The sequence below is a fragment of the Perognathus longimembris genome, chromosome 7, assembly GCF_023159225.1.
Source record: "Perognathus longimembris pacificus isolate PPM17 chromosome 7, ASM2315922v1, whole genome shotgun sequence".
Taxonomy (NCBI): domain Eukaryota; kingdom Metazoa; phylum Chordata; class Mammalia; order Rodentia; family Heteromyidae; genus Perognathus; species Perognathus longimembris.
Window position 1 is genome coordinate 52,654,111 of NC_063167.1, and position 23,465 is coordinate 52,677,575.

At 35.0% G+C, this 23,465-nt stretch overlaps 1 protein-coding gene across 1 annotated transcript in view; it reads left to right on the forward strand.

Moving 5' to 3' along the window:
* Positions 1 to 23,465, forward strand: part of Tnni3k (TNNI3 interacting kinase) — a 313,990-nt gene that overhangs the window by 214,920 nt on the left and 75,605 nt on the right. The window contains 7 exon segments of the mRNA XM_048351587.1: positions 8,253 to 8,305; positions 8,626 to 8,678; positions 11,691 to 11,763; positions 11,766 to 11,795; positions 11,798 to 11,821; positions 20,676 to 20,731; positions 20,733 to 20,807. Coding sequence (XP_048207544.1) covers positions 8,253 to 8,305; positions 8,626 to 8,678; positions 11,691 to 11,763; positions 11,766 to 11,795; positions 11,798 to 11,821; positions 20,676 to 20,731; positions 20,733 to 20,807 — 364 coding nt within the window.

Here is a 23,465-nt window from a genome sequence, read left to right on the forward strand (position 1 = left end):
CTGATTTAACCCCTTGGAATGCTTCCAGGCATGTCAATAGCCATGTGTCTTTAATCATATGAGTTAATCACCTTCAGGGATACATCAGAGAACAGTGGTATATAGCAAGTGTGGGAAACACTGCCGTTGTGTTATTAGGTTTACATTCCTGGGGCTGTCATTTCTTCAAATAAGGACACCAAGAGGTTGGCTATCGTGCCCTTAAACTAGTGTTTGTTAGTAGCAACTGACATAGGCAATTACATGGCTCTGTAAATCAGAATAAAAGAATAAATTAATATTATGCATTTTTAATAACTTTAAAGAAAAGAACTCCTAATGGTAGTGGAGGGAGAGAGGATCAAGTCACCTTAATCTTTCTAAGTCCACCATGAACTTCCAGTCCATCTGTAACAAAATCAAAATTGGAAAATGGTCTAATAATCAGGCCAGTCTGATTAATAGTGACAATTAGTATTGGACTACAGTGCATAACCAACTGATTATGAATCATTTGAGCACTTTAGGTAAATTTTCAATGCAGGCAATTAAAATGAAAAGACTCATGATCCTCACATAATGATTTCATTAAATTAATTCAGCTCTGAGGTTGGAGAAAATTTTCTTTTATGGAAAGGAACCAGCAGAATTTAACTTGCATTCGTTTTTGGTTAAAAGAAAACTGGAGAAAATGTTTAAAAGATTATACACATACACACACACACACAGAGGGAGAGAGAGAGAGAGAGAGAGAGAGAGAGAGAGAGAGAGAACATTACAAACAGCTTATTCTTTTGTGAAAATGAACTGTGTTTCTAAGAAGAAGGAAGTGAAGGTCAGACCCTAGATCTATTCGCATGACTTATTTAGATGAATAAATCTTGCCCTCAGTTATATTCTGTATATGGATAAGTGCATATGTTACTAAGGTTAAAAGAACTTTATTATAGAGGAATCTGTGAAGAACAGACACTTCAAAGAAATAAATACTTTAGTTACATAAACAATGGACTCAAATCATTTGCTTCATGGTAAAAAACAAAGGTAGCACCAAGTCCAAATATTGTGGTAGCAATTCAATCAGAGGAAGGAACAAAGATTCCTTTAGGTGAAGTGCAGTCATTCAATCAAAGCAGAAATGGCTTTGTAAAATGAGACAATGGAAATGGAAGGAGAAGAGACTCTCCAAGGACAATAGAGAGTTGAAATATTCCAATATAAAATCTGTTTCTGTTATAGCTTTGAATCAGGAAGTCACTTTATTTCCAAGATGTATCACTTGATATCTAATATGTAGGTGGATTTCTAAGTTACAAAGTGCAGTTGTATTTAATGTGTACAATTACTCTGTAAGCTAGATCTTAGTTATATTAATAATGTACCTAATTCTGTTGCTAATAGAGTTAATAATATACTCTATTAGTAATCGAGTTAAGAATTTATAAAATTCCAAGTACTATCTCTTAATTGTTCTTTCAGTCCTCTCTCACTTTTTGAAGATTATAGGTTTGGAAAGCTAGTGTCATCATTTGTCCAAAATCACAGGACTAATAACAGCTAGTTAATGCAAGTTATTGAGTACTCCACTGTGATTCTCGTTTTTTATTCTTTGTATCTCTGTCCTGCCCTTTCCTTAAAACCATTTCTTTTACTGCTTTATGATATTCTTCATTAGTTCTCACACTTTCTGCATTCTTTCTTTGGTCTCTTACAGTAAAAAAAATGATCTACATTATGTATGATCATTTTATTATTTATTATTATTATTCATTTATACTTTTCCCTGATCAGATTTCAGTCTCTCTAAAAACATGCACTGTGATTATAACACAGGACTTCATCTTCACTATAGAGACAGTAAATAGGGCCAATAATGGAGCCCAAGTTCTACCACTTAGGGACAAGGAATCAAAGAGAATAAAGGAGTTAACATTATATTAAGATTTAAGCTAAAACTTTCATTAATAAATACCATTCTAGCTATCATTTGTCTTACAAAACATGATGGATGACACAAAGCAGCAATTTAGCTGAGGCTTCAGGATTAGCTTAGCTAATCTAGCTACCTTGCTTCAGAGCTTTAGCCTCACTTGAGACACAACACCACAAGCTAGCAAGCAGTATATGGACTTTTGAACACACACAAGTGTAGGTGAAACACAAATGTTGAATCCAGAAATGTCATAATTATACTACCGATGAAGGTCTCCTTACATTGATCACCTTATCTTCCTGTTATCTATAAAGTGTTCCTCAGTGACACTTCACCTTGAAGATGTTTCTACTTAGAAAGTGTGTATGTATATTTGCAGATGTGCATAGCTTATATATACATGTTTGTGTAGAGCAATGTGTGTTCACCATTCCCTCTTTTCTTTCAGTGTAGCTTCTCTTCTCACCTCTTGTCCCCAAATCTCCTGATTCTTTGTTCCCAGGTAATGAAACTTGAGCTGAAATGCTAACTCAGCTAATTATAGGTAGGTTTGCTTATCTGTCAGTTCAAATCACAGTGGTCTGACACACAGGACACTTCTTACAAATGCTACCATGTGTGTGGAGGTGCTCTCTATATAACAGAAGACTGCTTCTCCTAAAACTTCATAAAAAAGCAAGTGAACAATCTTATATACAAGACACAATATACAGAAATCTAAGAGAAAATAAAAAATAACTACATACAGGACATAATAACAACCTCTTGTTGCCAGTTCTTGGAGCTCATGTTGAAATGCCTCATTATATATGGTGATATACTCAGGCAATTGGGTTATTGAGATCCCCTGTTAAGAATATAATAGACACAATCTAGATCTTACAAATGGGGAAAACCATACAACCTACTTTTCTTTGTGTCTGGCTTATTTCACTTAATATAATTTTCCAGATCTTTCTATTTACTTGCAAATGGGGCAATGCCATTCTTTCTGATGGAAGCATAGAACTCTAATGTACATATGTACCACATCTCCTTGATCCATTCTCTTGTTGTTGTTGTTGTTGTTGTTGTTTTTGGCCAGTCCTGGGGCTTGGACTCAGGGCCTGAGCATTGTTCCTGGCTTCTTTTTGCTCAAGGCTAGTACTCTGCCACTTGAGCCACAGCGCCACTTCTGGCCATTTTCTGTATATGTGGTGCTGGGGAATTGAACCCAGGGCTTCATGTATATGAGACAAGCACTCTTGCCACTAGGCCATATCCCCAGCCCGCATTCTCTTATATATATAAGATTATCTGATCTATGGAAGGGAAAGGAATTGCAGAAACAGCAAGACAAACTAATGCAACATTGATACTCACTTGACACTATGTTGGATATGAACCTTACAACTTGGGGCGGAGGGGGGCTAGGGAGAGGTAAGCAGGAGAAAATGAGGGATGGGGTAACAGTGTTTAAAAACAAATGAACTCATTATCTTACTTATAGCTCATCACCTTTTCAATAAATTTTTTTTAAAGCAAATGGACAAAACAAACCTTATATAATGTTTGGAGAGAAAAGAAAACCTAGAATCTCCTTTACTCTTCTTTTCTTTCTTTCTTCTAACCCTACTTCTCCCAGACACTGACAATCTTTGTGTGTCTAACTGTGTGTCAGGTAATAGGTTCATCTTTTGCAGTGACCATGACTCATTCACCTACATATCACTTTTAATGCCTATGACTTGTCAACTAGGCTCTGGAAGTGAGGAAGTTTAGTTTGCTGGCTATTTCTTGGTGGTACAGATATTGATTCTATTTATTTCCATTTAGTTCATGGATTTCAGTCTATTTTGCCATCATATATTGAAATGAGGTATTTATGGCATTACCCAGATGAAGGCTCTCCTTCATGCAATAAGAATTTCTAGAATTTTTTGTCCACACATCTAATTGTAGCCTTCCTAGCTCTTCCTTGGGGTGTGACTGTTGTAAGAGTATACTTCTCCTAAAGAAGAAGACTTAGAAGATTGGAAATTGAAGAATTTTGGACCCACCCTTTACCAGCTAGGCTCTTGAGTATCTGATTTAACTTTCTAGATCTCAGTTTATCCACCTATAATATAGATATGCCAATACCAACCATACAGGGAAAACTGAGCCAGTGCAATCCACAGGAATCCTTCTGTAATATTTTTTTTCTTTTCTGCCTCTATGCTGCCTTCTTCATCAATGTCCTTTATTCCCATAATTTTCATTCTCATCAAATCTTCCAGTTCACTAACATTAATTGCCCACTGGTTGTTCTAGCTGGCTTTGCCTCTACACTCAATTCTTTCTCTGGATATTCTTGATAGTAATATCAATGTCCTTGACCTTTTGAAGAACCTCTTTGACTTCAGAGATGCACTGAACATGATGGAAACAGGTTTGGGTGATACACATGATTACTACAGATGTTCTCATAAGAAAACGCTCTACTTATTTAATCCAGAAGGGAGTATGACTCCAAACTACCAGAAAACCAATTAAAGAAACTTTCAGGCAGTTCGAAAAATTATTGTTACTGAATGAGCAAACATTCAGAACAAAGGTGTAGAATCCAAGCTTATCCTGAATAGGAAAAATTTTCCTAGCACCTAATAGTGTGTTTTCATTCTGCATTGTGACACGGCTATGAACTTAAGTCATCCCATATTCTAAATTTTCACTACATAATTTGTTTGGTTTGACTTGCTGTTGTTCATTAAACATGAAATTTCACCTTGAATGTGCTTTCAACCTGGTAAGTTTTGTAGTTATTTGTCTGGAAAGTGTCATGTTAACAGCCATAATTTTGACTTTAGTCCAATTCCATGTTCTCCAGTGTCATCCACTATTCTTTCCAGGAAATTTTCCAGGCTTTCTGGTAAAAGAACTCCTTCTAACTGAATACATTATTCTGAAAATGACTCATGGCTTTTTGATCTCTCTTATGCTTTGTTTTCAAACTGTTCACAAAACCAAGTACTTCCAGGTTTTGATGGATTCATTCTGTTTCATATTTTCTATTTCACCTTTCCATTCTCATCTTTTTGTTACTATAGTCTAACATTATTGTTAGATTCCAGGATTTGCTTTAGAGAATTAGATCTTAATGTACAAAAATGCAACATCTTAATGTATATAAATGCTAGCTTATTTATATCTCCTTCATTGAGTCCAACATTTCTCTCTGACTTACAGATTAGTTCATAACCAAAGACCATGTCCATTCTAATATTCCATTACTTTCCAACATACACTCTCCAATTTAGTGAATAACTCTTACAATTCCTCTTACATGCAAAGAACTTTTTCTTTTTTTGCCAAGAGCATCTATTCTAAACTGACGTTATTCTTTGCTTCTTCTGGCCTCATCTCCTCACTGAAATGTAAGCCCAGTCTTTGCCTGCCTAGTTTCTTATCATATCCCAGTATACAGAAAAATTTCTGGCACGTGGTAAAGTGCCAGAAAATATTTATAGACTTAATAACTGACTGCCCTTCAACGCTCACTTCAAAGCTAATCCCTTTCTTAACCTATGCTATTTTCTTTGAAAACATTCATCTTTGTTTTCACTAGCAGATTATAAATTCCTTGAAATGGAATCTATGACTTGTATTACTTTGCATCTCCCAGAGTAGTAGATAACATGAGGAAAGCAAATATCATGCTTTGGGGGCGAGTGCATAGGCATGATTCATAAAATATAGATTCATTGATTGTCTACTATTTGTCAGGAACTGTTCTAACACCTGAGATGATAACCCAGATGAACTAAACTCTTGGTTTCCACTGCCGTTATATCGCTTGTGTTGACACATTAAAATCCTCTGAGTGTTGGACTCTCTCCAAGTACCAAGAAGGTTAAACTAAGTTAGACAAAGTGCTTTGTCCAGTTTTATACTCTCTGAATTTTGAATACTTATTTATTAATGTCCATTATTGTATCATATTTTTACCAAAAATATAATAGATTCATAGATTGAGGATTGGTATTTTGGTAAATAAATCTTCAATGACAGGATCTTTACCTTTCTAAAACGTAATTATTGCTTAAAATATTAGGATTTGTTTTCAGTTCCTTTTCATGTATTTACTTGTTTAACAAATGCTTATTGAATATTCCTGAATGAGATTCAGTGCAATAGAAATACTCAAGCTATCTCAATGCCCAAGACATAGTCCCTATTCTGAGATACCTTGCCTTTGCATGTTATTGTTCTGTAATGCACTCACTGACCCAGTAACCAAATTGAATTTGTTTCTTTCATAGAAGAACAAATTTTCTAAATATGCAAAAACAATTCTACCTGGCTAGTGTAATCACTTTTTTTAGTAACATGCATTATTTAGATCAGAGCAAACTGAACAAGTGAAATAACAAAATACATGCTGGAAGCACAACTGAATCCATAGTTTTGAAGCAGCCACAATGTTAGAAAATAGGATTCATATGCGTAAGTTTATGGAAAAGTTATGCAGCTAAAAAAAGTCTTAATGATTACTGTTGTAGATAATTATTTGGACTTAACAAAATAATAAACAAGGTGCTATGCATATGTTTTTAATTTGATGAGTGACTATATGCTATATGCTATATTTACATGTGAATTGTAATATTCATTATCCTCTCAGAGTCATAGCGACTGTGAAATGTTGTTAAATCCTCCGAAGAATCTAGTGATGTGGCATTCAGATATTCTTTTTGTACTGCATTTGATTTCTGGAGATATCTTGGTACTATAGATTTCTTGTCTATGACAATTTTATTCACATCCTATTCATCGATTTGTGATTTGTGGCTAAAGGTAGCATCTTAGAGGCTCCTGTTCCATGTGCTACTCCAAAGTGACCATGAGCATATTTTAGATTTTCACTAGTTAAAAAGAAAATTGAGCCTGTACTCTAAACATAAAATTCTTTAACAGGATGAGAGAGGTTCAAAAATTTATTTCTTGGGCCAGGTGTGATGGAATTTGCCTATAATCTGAATTACTCAGGAAATAAAGACAGACCTTTCCTAAATTTAAGGACAACCTCCGAGAAAAGGTAGTGAAATACTATCTGAAAACAAACAAACAGGCTGGGATAAGGGTTCTGGTGGTAGAATTGCCTAATATGGTTCACGAGAAGCTCAGAGTTTAATCCTTAACACTATTTTTAAAGGAATTTTCTTATAAAACTTAAGTCAGTGTTTATAAAAAATCTTAAAGTCAGTCAGTTCTGAGCATAGTGTTTTCCATATTTTGGTCATGGAGCAAAATATGGATAGGGGAACACTGACAAGTTATTAAAAATAAATATAGCATAGCCTCTATATTGAAAGAAATCCAGTGCTGATCTCCAAGTACTGAAATGATTCATTTATAAATCAAATGTGGGATGGGTGGCAATGACAATCAATAGGAAATATTCAGAGACATTGCTGTATAACCATGCGCTTGCTTGTCCACAAGATATTTCAGAACTTAGTTCACTGTGCATGGGAGAAATGGCCTTTCTTTGGATTGTCATTGCTTTGATTTAATGTTTGAGAAAGGACACTTTCTTCTCAGATTTATGCAGACATAATTAACAAAAATTGTATATGTTTATTGTATAAGTTAGGCTACGATATAGACATCAATATGTATATATGTATTACATAGCATATGTAGTGAAATGATCACTGTAGTAAAATTAACACATTAATTTCCCTCTCATACTAGCCATTTTTTCATATGGTAAAAACATTTAGACCTTATCTAAACTTTTTCTAATCTTTTCTGTGTTGAAAGAAAGACTGATGACCTTTACTTTTCTTCCTTAAAAGCTTAACATGTTGGCCTAGCTGGCATCAATTCATAGGTCTTAGAAACACTTTTTTGTCCTGAGGTTGTACCTAAAATTTCTTTTCCAGGACTATGTCCATAAAGACTCCTTTCAGAATTCAGAGCAGGCTCTGCCTTGAGTGACGCATTTGCCTCGGGTTGGAAGCCAGCTGGCTGCTCCTGCTCCAACGGTTACGAGCTCACAATGCCTTCTAGTTTGTCTGTAGCCATACCTGTGGTAGCAAATGAATATCCAAAAGCTGAAAATCTGAGCTTCAGCTAATGGACAAATTTATAGAGGGTGTAGATAAAATACAAATGCTTAATACTTTCAATGTTAGCTAGAAGACAATCACATTTTGTAAATATCTTTAGAATTGGCAAAACTAAGAAAAATCAGAGTAAGCCTCTAGGGCATATTGAGTCTCTGCAATAAACAAGTGATCACTACTGTCATCCTTTTAGGGGTCGATTAGATTAAGAAATAATAAAGCTTACTCAAAGTCTGCTTGTTTTTTCCTAATCACAATATTCTTCTCTATGAGGATGAGCATGCTGTAGTGGCAGTTTTTGGAGGTGAGATTTCTAGAAATAGTACCTTAAATGTCATCAGTTTCCTTCTTCATTTACACCTGGTATCTGATATTATATAATATATTTCACACTGCAGATATTATTAATTTATTCATTTGGATTTCAATGGTCCTAAATTCTGAAAATGCATCATTTATTTTCAATTTTTTCCCTCTCATACCTCCAACAAACCAATAGAAAAGAAGTGAGAATTTAAATAAGACAAAAGCTTCCTGTGGTTTCAGTCAGAGGTTTAGTGGTGGTCGTTGACCTTGGTTTTGAGATATTTTCCTGGATATAAATTTGTTTTCTCTTTCTTACAGAATCACAATTTCTCTAGTCTCTGGATGAAGACAACATGACAAAACAACCTGGGGTTTGCTGCTGCTTTTCTTCCCTATAATTATAAAACAATTAAGATGTGTAAACTCAGCATGAGAGAAAAGAAGATGAGAGCAGCTTTAACTGGAAGACTGTCATTGTCTCTGTGGCAGGGATAATGCTTTTATGGTTTTATTTTCAGAAACACCAAAATAACTATTTAAAGATTCTTCTAGGAAAATAGATAAGATTTTCACTTGCAAAACGTTATAGAAAAAAGAATGCAAAATGTGTTTCAGATACACCAAAAAGGCACACAAGGGTGGGTAATTACATTTCATATGATGTATTACAGTTAACCTTTAATAGGTAATTCATTCTAAAGTGGGTGGTTCACCAGCATCATGAACCACTCACAGTTTTCTACATTATAGGAAAGAACATAGGTGGTAGAGCCAAGCATTGATGTTTAAGAAAAATATAAATCATAACCTCTGAAGCAAGAAATAATATACTAAAATGTCTTCAATTAAAATTCACTTCCCATCCTCTCCTTCATTTCCCCAGTCTCTCCCCCCAAATAAGCATATCTGATAACAACTAAATATGTAAGTTTAGGAACTCTGTGATGAAAAGAGGTTTATTTGGCTTACAGTTCTGAAGGCTGAAAAGTCCCAACAGCCTGGTGCTGGTTCTGGCCATGTGTCTCCAGGCTGCATCACCCACAAAGGCATCATGGAAGAAGCATGTGTGTGAAGGAAAACTTAAATAGTATGGAGAAAGAAAGAAAGAAAGAAAGAGTGTGGGAGGCATCAGGCTTGTTTTTGTGTATAGCCTCACTCATGGAAACTGATTGGCATCTCATGAGAACTGAAATAATATTTTTTCTACATAGGTAGAAAGTATTCCCAGTGACCAAATAACATTGACTCAAGCCCTATTCTTATAATCTCCCAAGATGAAATCTTGGAAAATGCACTTAATCCCTATCCAAAGAATGCACCCAATTTGATTTCACTCATTCATTAAACAGATAAAGAACTTCTTTTAGATGCCAGATATTCTTGTAAGAACTAAGGGTATGGCAGTGATCAAAATAAAGTTCTCCTTCCTTCAAAGGTAATATCCTAGGCAAATGAACAAAACATCTATTATGTAATCATAAGTGTTATAAAGAAACAATAAAAGCTGAGTAACGAAAGTGGTATACATGCATTTAGATAAGGTGAAAGTGAAATAAAGCTTTCCTGGAGATCTAACAATCTAACCGTGTTCATATATATAGCTACCTCCCAATCCACAATGGTTGGGAGAAGAATGGGTGCAAAGTTTGTGAAACACAAGAGACTATGGAATGGTCCAAGCTACAGTGGCTACAGTGAGTGAACAAGAAATACTAGAAGAGAGAGTAATGAAAAGTGTATCCTCTTTTGTCAGAATACACAAACCTCATTAGCAACTGGGCCCTAGAAGCAGCTAAATCAACTGAGCCTCAATTCTGGCTGTGCATTCCAATCAGTTTAGGAATCTTTTCATACAAAAATATAATACCTAAATCCAAACCCTTGAAATTGTGATTTTATTTGTTTACTTATTTATTTTTTATTTGATATTCACATATTTCAAAATTCCACTGAATAATTCTAAAATACAATCAAAATAGACTCATTGACTGAAGTTTTCTTGAGTGAAATGAAATTGAATTTTACCACTAGTGGATAATAGTAATTATTTAATCCTGGTAGCATAATCTTTAAGTATAGCAATGTTGTGGATTTATTTGGGAGACCATTTTTTTTTTTTTTTACTAGTTACATGCTATATTTAAGTTCCCTGATTTTTGGCGGGGGAGGGGTGGCTGTGCAAAAGCAGGAAGGCTGGATGCCTACTCCCACATGTGTAATGTTGTGACACAATGCATAATCCACTCTGCAAGTGGAAGCTATTTCAAATGTGAAAAATCATGTAGGAGAGTTGCCTGTGAGCAGAAACATTAGAATAAAGATATTCTTAGAAAACTGTAATTATGCAGGATTTTAAAATAAGGTAGACATTTCAAAAGAATTAGCAACAAGCCATCACGACACCAGGATTTTGGTAATGGTGATAAAAGAATATGAGTTTCCTTTTGTGGGGATAAAAAATTGTTTAGAAAAGTTCATTGTAGAATAGAATTTGGAGCTGAAAGTGATGGACTCATTTGTCTTCTTCATGAATTGGAAGCCCAAGATAAATGTGGAGCTTGCCCAGAGCTGCCCAGTAAGTGGTAAAGTTAGAGCCAGCATTTTCATCTCCTAACTCACAATCTAGTGTCCTGTTCCCTAAATTACAAGTAAACCAAATTTATGCATTTGCATCCCCGAATGAAACAATTTTAACCTAATAATATGTAATTTCACATACAAAGAACGTCAGCAATGTCATTAAAAGAGATGAGGTTAGAAGTTGGTGCAGAGAAACATTTGTAACATGCCAAGGGCCTGGCTTTCTGAAGTATTACACAAAAAGAATTCAGAAATAGTATATCTGGGCAAACAAAGGAATCTACTTCTCTCTGTCGCTTTATCTTCTGAGCCATGAAAGCTCCGTTTATGAACCTAATTTAATGGCTTCTTTCCTAAGTGGGAATATGGAAGCCTAACAAAGTGAGATTCCCACCACAATGTGAGAGTCATGCCTGAGCATCAAGAGGGCTCCATGGCTTTGCAAGCTTTTAAGGCAATTCAGAGAAAAGATGGATATAGAGTGGGAAAAGCAAAATGACAAAAGAAATAACAACACTATTTTAAAGCAGAAAGAAAAGTTACGGCTCTGATCATCTTTCCTCCATTTTAATATTAGTGATACTGTTTGAAGGATTCCAACTTGGCAGATCACATGGTTAAAAAGTGTCCTTTGAAAAACAGCAATGGGAGAGAATATGTGCATGCCAACTGAGAGTGCTCTTTTATGTGCATATCTTTTGAGAGCATGGGGAGAACCCTTCTCTCATTCTCACTCTGAGCCCCACGGTGCAGTGGGTAAGGAGGCCACCGGTAAATGGAGCGTGGATTCTCTCAGCCCGCAGAACCTCCGCTGGATGGCGCCCGAGGTGTTCACGCAGTGCACACAGCACACCATCAAAGCTGATGTGTTCAGCTACTCCTCTGTCTGTGGGAACTGCTCACTGGAGAAATCCCTTTGCTCATCTCAAGCCAGGTGAGTCACGCCGTGCTCGGTCCCTGTCCTCTGCTCAGAGCCGCTCCACAACTTGAAGCAACATTGTATTTTTTTAACCCTCTAATGGTTATTGTCATTGGGATGACAAGAAAAAAAAGTTAAGTGAAAATTCATAAATTGTTTTAAGATATATGTTAATCAAAAAAATAATGATTTGATCTGTAAACTTAGATTCTGGAACGTAGACATGTAGGAATATTTTATGATGCCCTTGTGGCATTTGGCATGAAATAATGAAGACAAATACTGTATTTACTTCTTGAAAACAGATTTTAGAAGTCTTCTAATACGTATATTGAGGTGAGAAAGCAGCAACCCAAAAACAACCTCGTAAAGCTAAAATCCTTTGCCTGATATGTATGCATATGCTATATATATGTAGCAACACTTTTCTAATTCTTTTCTATACATTTTCTCCATAGTATTTTTGGAGTGCTTTTCACAGTTATTATGCCCTGCATGTGATTTATTAACCTTTTTAGTATACTGATGATGCAATTGTCCAAATCTTTGTGTACACTTTTCATATTTTTAAATGATGAGATTTATTTTTTGTTCCAGTTTGAGAGTACAAATTCTATTTTGAATTGGACCAATATTTTCATTTCATAAGGCGATTTGCTGCTGTCAGTGTTTCTCAGAGTTAGTATTGTGATACAAAAGGTGGATATAAAACAAATCAATTACAATTATCGATATGCCAGGATATATTATTATGAGAGAAACATCTTCATTCTCTTTTTTACCGGTGTTAATCCAGTCATCTGGTCCCATTGTTTTGTTTTCTTGGTCCAGGGACTTGAATTCAAGGCCTGCTCACTGTCACTAAGCACCTACCACCTAAACCACTAAGCTCTACCACCTGAGCCACAAGCTCCATTTCTGTTTTTTGTTATTTGTTTTATGTGTTGTTGTTGTTTTCTTTTTGATGATTAATTGGAGAGAAGGGTATAGGACTTTTTGCTAGGTGGCCTGAACACTGTAATCTTTAGATGTCAGCCTACTGAGTACTTAGGATTACAGGTATAAGCCACCAGGACCCAGGGAGATTCTGTTGAATAACTCCTAACCCACTGTGGAATTATCTACTATTTCCATCATCATCCAGTATTTCCCTAATTCAAGAACTAGTCTTCCATTTATGATCATTGCGATAGAGCTTTTGAAAAAAATCAAACCTATTTTAAAATCAAATTTGTGAAAGATAATATGGAAATTTACTTTTTTGATTTTTTTCAATTTAATGAGTTTTAGTAAATATATACTGTTTTAGTAAATATATATTAGTGAGTAACCATAACTTCAACCAACAACTTTCCTTGTGCATCTTTGAATCACTACACTTCTCCCACCTCTATGCTACTGCCAACCACTGATCTGATTCTTACAAGCTTTCTGTTTCTAGAATGTTGTATAACTGGAATCATGTTGCTACATCTATCAATAATTCATTCTTTTTCTAATATCATTTTTCTAACCTCATTTTGTCTAATGCCTCATGGCAAATATGCCTCAATTTTTGATGCAGAAACAAATCAGTCACCATTGAAGTTGCTCTCATTGGAGCAATTATGACTTACAATTACAGACATTCTGAAGTTCAAGGGCAGAGGCATGTTCCAGTTCCAGAAGAGAAAACTAATTTGACAACCTGTTGTCTACTTCTTTATTTTACTAGGACCCTCAATACACTGAATATTGCTGGTCCAAATTGATACATGTAGACCTTCTTTGTCTCAGTCTACTTATTTTAATCATAGTCTCTTCCAGAAACATGCTAATAGACACACCCAGAAATGATGTTTTGCCAGCTATCTGGGTATCCCTGAGCCAGTCAAGTTAAGGCTTAAATTGACCATCACAGATTTGTTTGTCAAAAATGGAAGTGGTGTTTTAAGAAGGTGTATAATATAATTTTCTACTTAATATTACAATGTACTTGTCTTGTTGTATACCAAAAGGTGGAATGGAAGCATTCCAAATCAGTCAATGAAACTAACTTTTATAAAATAAATGTCTATGATTTTGATTGTACTGGTTTTGGAAGAGAAAACTGGTTGAGGAATATCTGAATAGGACTTTCATGAGGAAGTGGAAATACAAAGAGGATAGAAGAGGCAATGGTGATGTGATGGCTTCTAGTTTAGTCTTCAGGGTGGTGGTAGATACAAGGCAAAGAGCCCATTTGTGAGAGAAATGAGAATGAGAAGAAAAAGAGCCCAAGAGTAAGGTCAAACAGAGAGGAAAACCAGGCAACATGAAAAAGAAAGTTGGTACATAGTGGCATGAAAGCTGTCCTGGACACATTTCAAAGGAAGAAATCAACACCTGCTTCTCAGATTTTACTTCTCTCCTGGGCTTGTCTCATTTGATATATCATGAAAAACCAAAGAAGAAAGCCATGATTAATCCATCAATGTGGACTTTTTCCAATCTCATTCCCCTATAAGCAGGTACCCAATTTTTTAGACCACTTTCAGATCATAGTTGCTAGCCAAAGAAGAGAGCCTCTTGTTTTCCTCTCTCCCTATATAGTGCCAGCTGCTTTACAAAGAGACTCAACTTTTTTTTTTAAAGTTTTTATTATAAAACTGATGTACAGAGAGGTTACAGTTTCACACGTTAGGCATTGGTTACATTTCTTGTACTGTTTGTTACCTTGTCCCTCATACCCCCCTCCGCCCACCCCCGTCCCCCCCTGTGGTGTTCAGTTCACTTACACCAAACAGTTTTGCAAGTATTGCTTTTGTTGTTGTTTCTCGTATTTTACCCTTTGAAGAGACTCAACTTTGTGTCCTGATATACTTGAATCCCAAACTCTTAAGTCTGTGATGGACAGTAAATTAAAAACATCTGCCAATTTATTGTAGCCAAGTTTTGGTAAGACTTCATACTGCAATTTTAATCCTAAATTGCAAAGTAGAAATCCTAGAGTCAAATATGGCTTGAGAGACTTTGGGCGGGGTCTCACATAAGGTTTGTAAAAATATGAATTATAGTATATTTAGAGACATGGTTAATCCACTGGGTTCATACTTGTAGCCATCAGTTTTCTACCCCTTCTTAAATCAGAGTTGATTATATTCTTTGTCATACATGATTTAGATCCTAAACATCCTGAATATAATACTCTAAAGAGTTTTTCAACCCTCTGATTTTCTTAAACAAGTGTTTGGGAAAAAAAGAGAATGCTAATCCTGTGCTTATTGTGTTAATCTTTATCAATGATATGGAAAGATCAGAATAGTCCAATAGATGGTGACATTTCTATGAATATAGCTGATATGAACATGCTGATATTTCATTATGCTGACAAAGATTTCAATGAGAACAGACAATAGTTCGAATTAATCTATTCTTCTGACAATATGTAATGAGAGTGAGATGTGGTTTAAAAAATTAAGTCTTTCTTCGTACAACCTCAAGATAGCAATCTCATCGTCTCTCTTAGATGCTATACACTTCGGTGATACATCACTGAAAAGTGTCAGTTTAACGAAGAATGTGTCTAAGCTCTTGCTGAGATTGTAGAACACATTTGCTTTGTCTCACCGCAGCTTGGCTCATTAAAAGCAATGGAGTACAATCAATTGTACTTTTAGAACACATATACTTAATCAAAATTGAATAGAAAATTCTGAAAATTTTATCTTGGTCAAAACTAACAAAACATTTAAATTTATCACTTCTTAACAATTAATAGAAAAGGCTGCATTTCATTCTACAAAATACTAGACTATATGAGATTACTTTAGGATTTCAGAATCTGCTACTGACTTATCAAGGAACTGATGATTGAGAACTGCATAATAATCATCTTGATAGTAGGCATCATGAACTGATTCTCATGGTATATAAACTGAGTTGCAGTCTTAAATTCCATAGTTATATGTGGAATTTTACTTGATCTTCATGCCTTAAAAGAACTCCAAAAAAGCCCTAAAAATTCTGGTCATCTAAATAGAACAGAAAATATACAGTGTTATTTTGACACCTACTTCCATCAGTTCAGACTAAATGGGATGAGAGCATATCTTAGATTTGTAGAAAATGTTAACAGCAACAACACAGCTAACACTTACTGGGAATCACCAGTGTGCCAGGAACTATGCATATGAAATTAGTCCTAACACCCTGTGATTTAGGTTCTGTTAAGATTAGACACATGTTCACTGTCGCATGCTAGTAAAAGGTGTAGTAAGGATTAACTGCATGGCTTTCTCTCTCAGAAGCCGATGGTCATCACCATTACACGTTGTCTTCCCTGTTGCATCTCACTGTTAGCAAAATTATTACTCACAGAGGCAAATTGGCTTAATAAGGTCTCCCAGAGAGTTTAGAGCAAAGCCAGACTGGAAATTAGCCTGCCAGATTTCCTGTACAGGGTATTTCTTAATATATCATACTGCTTTGCTTTATTGAAGCCTTTTACTAAATGTTTTTAACAAAAGATAAGATTATTGACTAAATTTGCCACTCAATCTCAATTATTTGCCTTATTGTCATGTAATTTAATCTTAAGCTACACATTATATTCATTGTACAATGTTTTTAATGGCTAGGCATTGTCTTCTGTTCTGAAAAATATTGAATGAGTAAAATATTCATTGTCATCAATGTCATTCATCCATTTATTCAATAAATATTTGCTACACTGAATATAACAAATCTGTATCCATTTTCAGGTAATGTTTTGAGCTACCACATTTATTTATTCATTTATTTATTCATCATTATAATTTTAGAATATCTGTTAATTGCCAGATACTATGATAGGCACAAGAGATACAGAGTCATAGCCCTAGCTTCAAGGTATTTATGATCTACACAGCAAAGCAAGAAAGTAAGCAGGTGATTTAGTCAGATACATTTGATGTTATTGTAATATAATGTTCTATGGCAGTGAACCCGAAGAGCACCAAAGAAGAGTCAGTCTAATCTAATACCTAAAAGACAGAAGATGCTATGAAGAAAATTCAGGTATGGAAGAGAGTTTGAGGCAAAAGAAATCATATTTTAGAATTTATGAATACACACTAAAAGTAACTGAAATATCCATTCATTCATTGATTATTAGTCTTTTAACCAAATTTTATTGGGAAATATATATTTTTTAATTTTAATTATTATTTTTATGTCTTATATTCTTATAACTTAATCATAAGTTAATTCTAATTTTTAATTTTTTCCAAAATTTATAAACCAAAATGCAAAATTTAATATACTTTACCTATTGTCAACTTATCTAGATGGATGCCAGTTGTTACATATTCTAATTGATGCCTGTGCTATGGCTTCTAGGTCTGTCCTTATTGAGGGACAAAACTGACAATCTCCACTCATATCTTTCTTTTCTTGATAAACAATGAGGAATTTGAAACCACAAATTGACCCCATGGTTACATATACCCTTGAGGCAGACTCACAAAATTGTGTTTAACTCAGTTCTGACTACGTACCACAGAGGAAAAAACTATTTTTCTAGAATTTGCTTTCCAATATGGAATCCAATAACAACTATTTAAATTCAAAGTTGTATTAAATGAAAATAACTCAACTAAAATTTCACTTTCTAAAACATGGTTGATTCAGAGATAAATCAAAGTGTAATTCTTTAGACAGACTAAATTATAGTTCAACACTAAGGAATGTATACTGGAAAGGAGTTGGTGGGATGAAGACAAAGGAGATAGAAAAAAGAAGAGACAAAAAAGGAATAATACAATAAAAAAATTCATTGTTCACCCTACAACATTAAGAAAATTGAGGGAAGGGGTGGGTTGAAATGGGTGACTGAGCAAGATGCATTGCATTCATAAACTGCTTTACTGAATGGCATGTCCTTTCTATAACTACTTAAATATTCTATGTAATAAAAATCATATCTAACATATAATAAAGTATATAATATGTTTTATCTTTGAATATATTTTATGATTAAAAATTATACCTATATAAGGATTCTGTTTCTTAGACATGCTGTCAAGAGTCTTGTGCTAAATTATTGTATAATGCAGAACATTTTCATCATGGTAGAAAGTTCTCAACACCATTCTTCTCTAGAAGGTAGTTACATATTTAATAAACTATCTCAGGATAGTACTGAAAATAAATGCTTAAGAGTTGGTTTTAGCCCTATGCCTTTTTTTTTTTTTTTGGCCAGTCCTGGGCCTTGGACTCGGGGACTGAGCACTGTCCCTGGCTTTCTTTTTGCTCAAGGCTAGCACTCTGCCGCTTGAGCCACAGCACCCCTTCTGGCCGTTTTCTTTATATGTGGTGCTGGGGAATCGAACCCAAGGCTTCATGTATGGGAGGCAAGCTCTCTTGCCACTAGGCCATATCCCCAGCCCGAGCCCTATGCCTTTTTAATGGGAAGGCATTCTTTGTGAAAGTGGAAACCAACATTCAATATCATTAAACATCTTTTATAAGAATCAAAGTAAAAATTTGATGAGCGCGCTGACAGTCTCATTCCTGAATCTATTCTATCAGACAATTTCCCAGCTGTTAGTGAAGCATGGTGGATGGGCAAGGCTAACAAAACCATCTCAACATAACAAGTCTCGATTCAATGACCGCTCATGCTGTGTTGCTCACTTTCTGGTGGAGGTGTTAATGAGTAATGTCTCAGCCAAAAGTGCGTAGAACAATTTAGATGAGGAGTTGCCAAGTGTGCAGAATACACTTTGAGTAATGAAGAATTAAGTATCACTCATCTAAAACTGATTTTGCAGATACAATGCAAAGAAGCAAAAAGGCTACTCGACATTTACTCATAATCTACAAGCATCTCAATGGGAGATCACTGGGATATGCATTGGGGATGAACACATTTTATAAATAGTCCTTTTCCATTCATTAGCAGAGCTATAATTAGTTTAGATGCTTTTACTAGACTGGTTTATCTGTGTATAATAGTATTACCAGCATAAAATTCTCCAAATGATAATAAGGTTAAATATAGCAAAGTAAGGTAGTCAGAATAGTGATAATTGTTCATTTTCTTATTGATTTATCTAATTCTGAAAGGAAATTGAAATAGTTGAGAGTCACCATCAAAAAGAATCTAATATACCTAACTTTTGGGAATACAGAAGACACATTTGGCAAGAAAAAACACAACCTAAACAATAATGAATGGATTTATTTGCTTCTAATTAGTCAAAGGTTTCTTATGGTGCAGAGGTTAAAAACTTCCTCACATACTTGTTACTTGAGAGTAATAATTAATACGTCACTTTAGAAAGTAGTTGTTCATCAGAGTGTACCAAAGCCTTTAAGGTAGATATGCCCTCTGACATAGTATGTTTCCCTCAGTATATTATAACATGTAGGCAAAAGTGACACAGAAAAGAAAAAGATTATGTAAAGTCTTCAAAACAACCTTATACTGTGAAGAGATTAAGTAAATCACAACTAACTGCAAATTAATTAAAAACATGTTAAAATAGAGTTTAATAACATGAGAAATGTGTAATTACTCTGTTTTAGTTTAGGGAGAAGGTATTATACAATTGTATATCAATTTAGATTCAAACAATAAAGCATATACAAGAAAATGTCAAAATATTTTAATAATGATTCCCTCTGATTGATAAAATTATAATCTTACTAATTTTTCTAATTTCTCAAGTTCTACAAAGAATACATGTTGTTTTACAATTGTCAAAATTACACCTTCACTCAGAATAATCTATAAAGCAAAAACATTTATTATATCATTTATAATTTCACTAATCTGGAAATAGATAAACAGAATTAAATGGAAATACACTTTGGTGAGAGAATTTTTGGTTTAACCTCTCAAAAGTCATTAATATATAGACAGATGCTTTCAATATCACAGACTGAAAGATAAGAAGACATAATCCTCACACCACTTCAGAGAAACTTTTCTAAAGGATAGACAACGTCATATGTTGTTTACAAAGTATTTTCATTATAATGTACTTGAAAAAATGTGCTTTGGAAAAAAAGGCTACACCAATTATTAATTAAATTTTAAATGCATATAAATTGGAAAATACACACTCTCCTCACCCTAAAAAATAATAGCTACTCTGTTTGGATGGCTGCTAAAATTACTCAAGGGGTTTATGTTTATACATAACATATTGACACCAAACCTATTCAGTAAAAGTAGTTTAAAGTTTGGTTTTCAAAGGGGCATTGAAATCATTGATTGTAGAAAGGGGAAACAATATTGGCACTTGGGAATCTACAATGAAGCTCCAAAGATCACAACATCATGATATGAAATTGTAGATGAGCAGTATTAGAAATTCATGTCCATGCACAATAGTAGTAGTATTAGCTGAGGTAATGGATTTGATTACCTAATAGAATTTAACAAGGAGTACTTGGCTTATACATGCTAAAAAATAAGAAATTTTTTATTCATATTACTAATAGTCACATTAAAAATGTTTTCTAAGAATATCCTGGTGCCTTCAGTAGTACAAAGTCCAGTGGCATGTCATATCTTGCTAAATATACACACTCTTTTTAGCCTTAATTTAGGACATTTCACAGTCTTTTCTAATCCTTTGAATCCTTACTTCCCATAACATTATGCACATAACCTATACATCAAATACTGGAAACTACTTGCTCCTTGTGTGTTCTTATGCTCCTTTATAAATTTCTTCTGCCTCCTGTTTAGTGAACCCTGAGCTAAAGTTCAACTTGGGAGTATGAAATTATCCATTCTTTTGTTTAAAACATAAAGGGAAAAGACAGTGTAGAGGTCACTGTGAATCCCTGCTGATGTTGTACGGTATTAAATTTTTATGATTTTTGTTTTGTATCTACATATGTTTCTTGAAATAAACAGGTGCATTTGGAACCTTTTTCATCCCTGCAGCAGCAGACATGGCTTATCACCATATCGAGGCTTCCTATTGGCTATTCCATCCCCAAGCCCATGTCTTCTCTGCTGATGCGAGGGTGGAACGCCTGTCCTGAAGTGAGTAAATTTTGCTTCCTTTTATAAATGTGTTATGGTCAAAATCTGTCACAAATAGTGTAGCTCCAAAGTCTATTTTCAGTGTATATTTTAAGACTGTCAAAGTGGGAAGAGTGATTTGCCTTCTGCGCTTTATTCTAATTGCCTCAAGAGATCTGTATATCTCATATTTCTCTGCTCCTGCTCTCTGATTTTGAAATGTTTCTCACAACTGATTAGTGGATAAAGAAAGGACCAGGGTATGACAGATGATTCAGTCTCATCCCAGCTGCAATTTTATTAAGTATGCTTAAGCCACACTTAGTCATTGTCTGAAGAAAGAACTTTGTCACCAGATGGAATTGTGTTGGCTTTTCACACAAGGCACGTTTTCAAGAAGAGATCTCAGGGTCTCTGGCTCCTACTGGAGTCAGAAAACCAGGTCTTCATTGATTTCCAGCACTGAGTGACTGTGTGAGAGTGTGGTTAGCAGCATAGATTTAAAAGTTCAAATTGATAGATCAGTGTTATGGAAAAAGTAAGAACAAAGTAAAGTGGAATATATAAACAGTGGAAAGAACATTTTAAGTGTGGTAACTGCCTAATGATCCCAGTGTGAAATCCTACAGCATCAGTCTCCAAGAAATGGAGATGGTTTATTGAAAGTCTTGTGTTTTGACATTAGCCCATTGGTTTGCCTTTGAGTAGAGGGTGTTAGTTATTCACACTGTGCATTTTTCACAGTCAAAATCCTCATACAGAAAGATTTAATGGCTCTCATTTGTTTGGTTCAAACCATTCCTATTGTGCTTTCCTTATTCATTCCTGTTTCTCAACCTTCCTAGACACTGTCTCTCTTCAACAGGAGAGCAGATGCTGGAGAGTATCTAACCACAGGTGAAACAGGATCAAGTATACCCCAGACATAGGGAAAGAGAAAGCAAATTCCCCATTCTTTGTCTAAAGACAAAACCCAACCACAGTCATTACCCAGTCCCATTTGTATACACTGAGGACCCTCTTTTGAGGAAAAAGGAAAGTTAGATGTGGATGGAGTGGCTCAGCAGGTAAATTCCTTGTCTGACTATTCAATCTGACCATGTTTATATACTTATTTGTTTAGGATCTTCTCATTACTACAGTGTTAGTTCTTTGTTTTCTTTTGTTCATTGCTCTAACCCTAGAGCTTAATGCTAGATGTAGTAGATGTGAAAACATATTTGCTGAAGAAATGAATTTGAATCTCACTACTGCTGATCCATGCCTCTGATCCTACATCTTGATGTAGAAAATTTTATTGAACACTTATTATTGAAAATTACGTGACTAAAATAGTTTTATAGAATATTTCCTTGTCTTTCAATATTTACCACAAGGATGTTTTTGGAGGGAAGATAGGTTAGCACCTGATCTAGAATGCTTTCTTCTCTGTGAGAAGACAAGTATATCAATGTTTAGCATAAAGTGACAACCAGGGGAATCATTTTAGCTTTTATGAACTCCCCCTCATGATTATAGAAAAGCAATGTGTAAAATTTTTAATTTGGGGACAAATTCAAGTCATTGACAACTTGCAATATAATTTGGGATCATAATGTATGACTTGAGCAAAATGTGGGAAAATAGGAAAGACAAGCTGGGATAGGGTCAGGAAGAATACCATTAAGGAAAAATGTGTATTTCTAAGGACATATAGAAAAGATCAAAACAGGGTCTGGGAATGTGGTTAGGGGCAGAGTGCTTTCCTAGTGTGCATGAAGGTATGATCTGGATTCCTCAATACCACATACACAGAAAAAGCTGGAAGTAAGGAGTGCTGTGATGCAACAGGTAGAGTGCCTGGAGCAAAAGAAGCTCAGGGACAGTGCCCAGGTCCTCAGGGATCAAGACTGGCAAAAAGAAAAAGAAAGAAGGAAAGAAGGAAGGAAAGAAAAGACCAAAACTGATGGCTTAGTAGAAAAGTTGTACTGCTCAGTAGTGAAATTTATCAGCAGAGTCAGAGCTCTATTGAGGTTTAAGGATGAAGGGGGAAAAGCATCGAATGAAAAAACAATGTCTCTTCCTTGCTGTGTATACCCAGGTTTGTCAGTTAGTGGAGTCCTGAGTTATGAAGTTGAGCTGCATTGAGCTGTTGTCATTAGATCTCCCAGCCAAGGGAAGTTGTGAAAAAAAGCAGTGGATTAATTTTTATTTTCCTTCAATGATTAATTTAGTAAGCCCCTACTCTGTACTTCCCAGAAATAAGGGTTCATATTTCAATAAATTGTGCTCTCAAGAATCTTTGGGGGGCTGGGAATATGGCCTAATGGCAAGAGTGCTTGCCTCCTATACATGAAGCCCTGGGTTCAATTCCTCAGCACCACATATATAGAAAAGGCCAGAGGTGGCGCTGTGGCTCAAGTGGTAGAGTGCTAGCCTTGAGCAAAAAGAAGCCAGGGACAGTGCTCAGGCCCTGAGTCCAAGCCCCAGGACTGGCCAAAAAAAAAAAAAAAAAAAAAAAAAAGAATCTTTGGGCTTGGAGACTCATAAAGGTAAGTTGAATAAACATTACTTAATTTATACTTACAAGCCAAGATGAGAGAAAGCAAAAGTCTGAGAATGTATACTAAAGTAATAGCAATAAATTGAAAGACAAATTGTGTAGGCAGGGAATTCTTCCTAATACACGTAATACTTGAG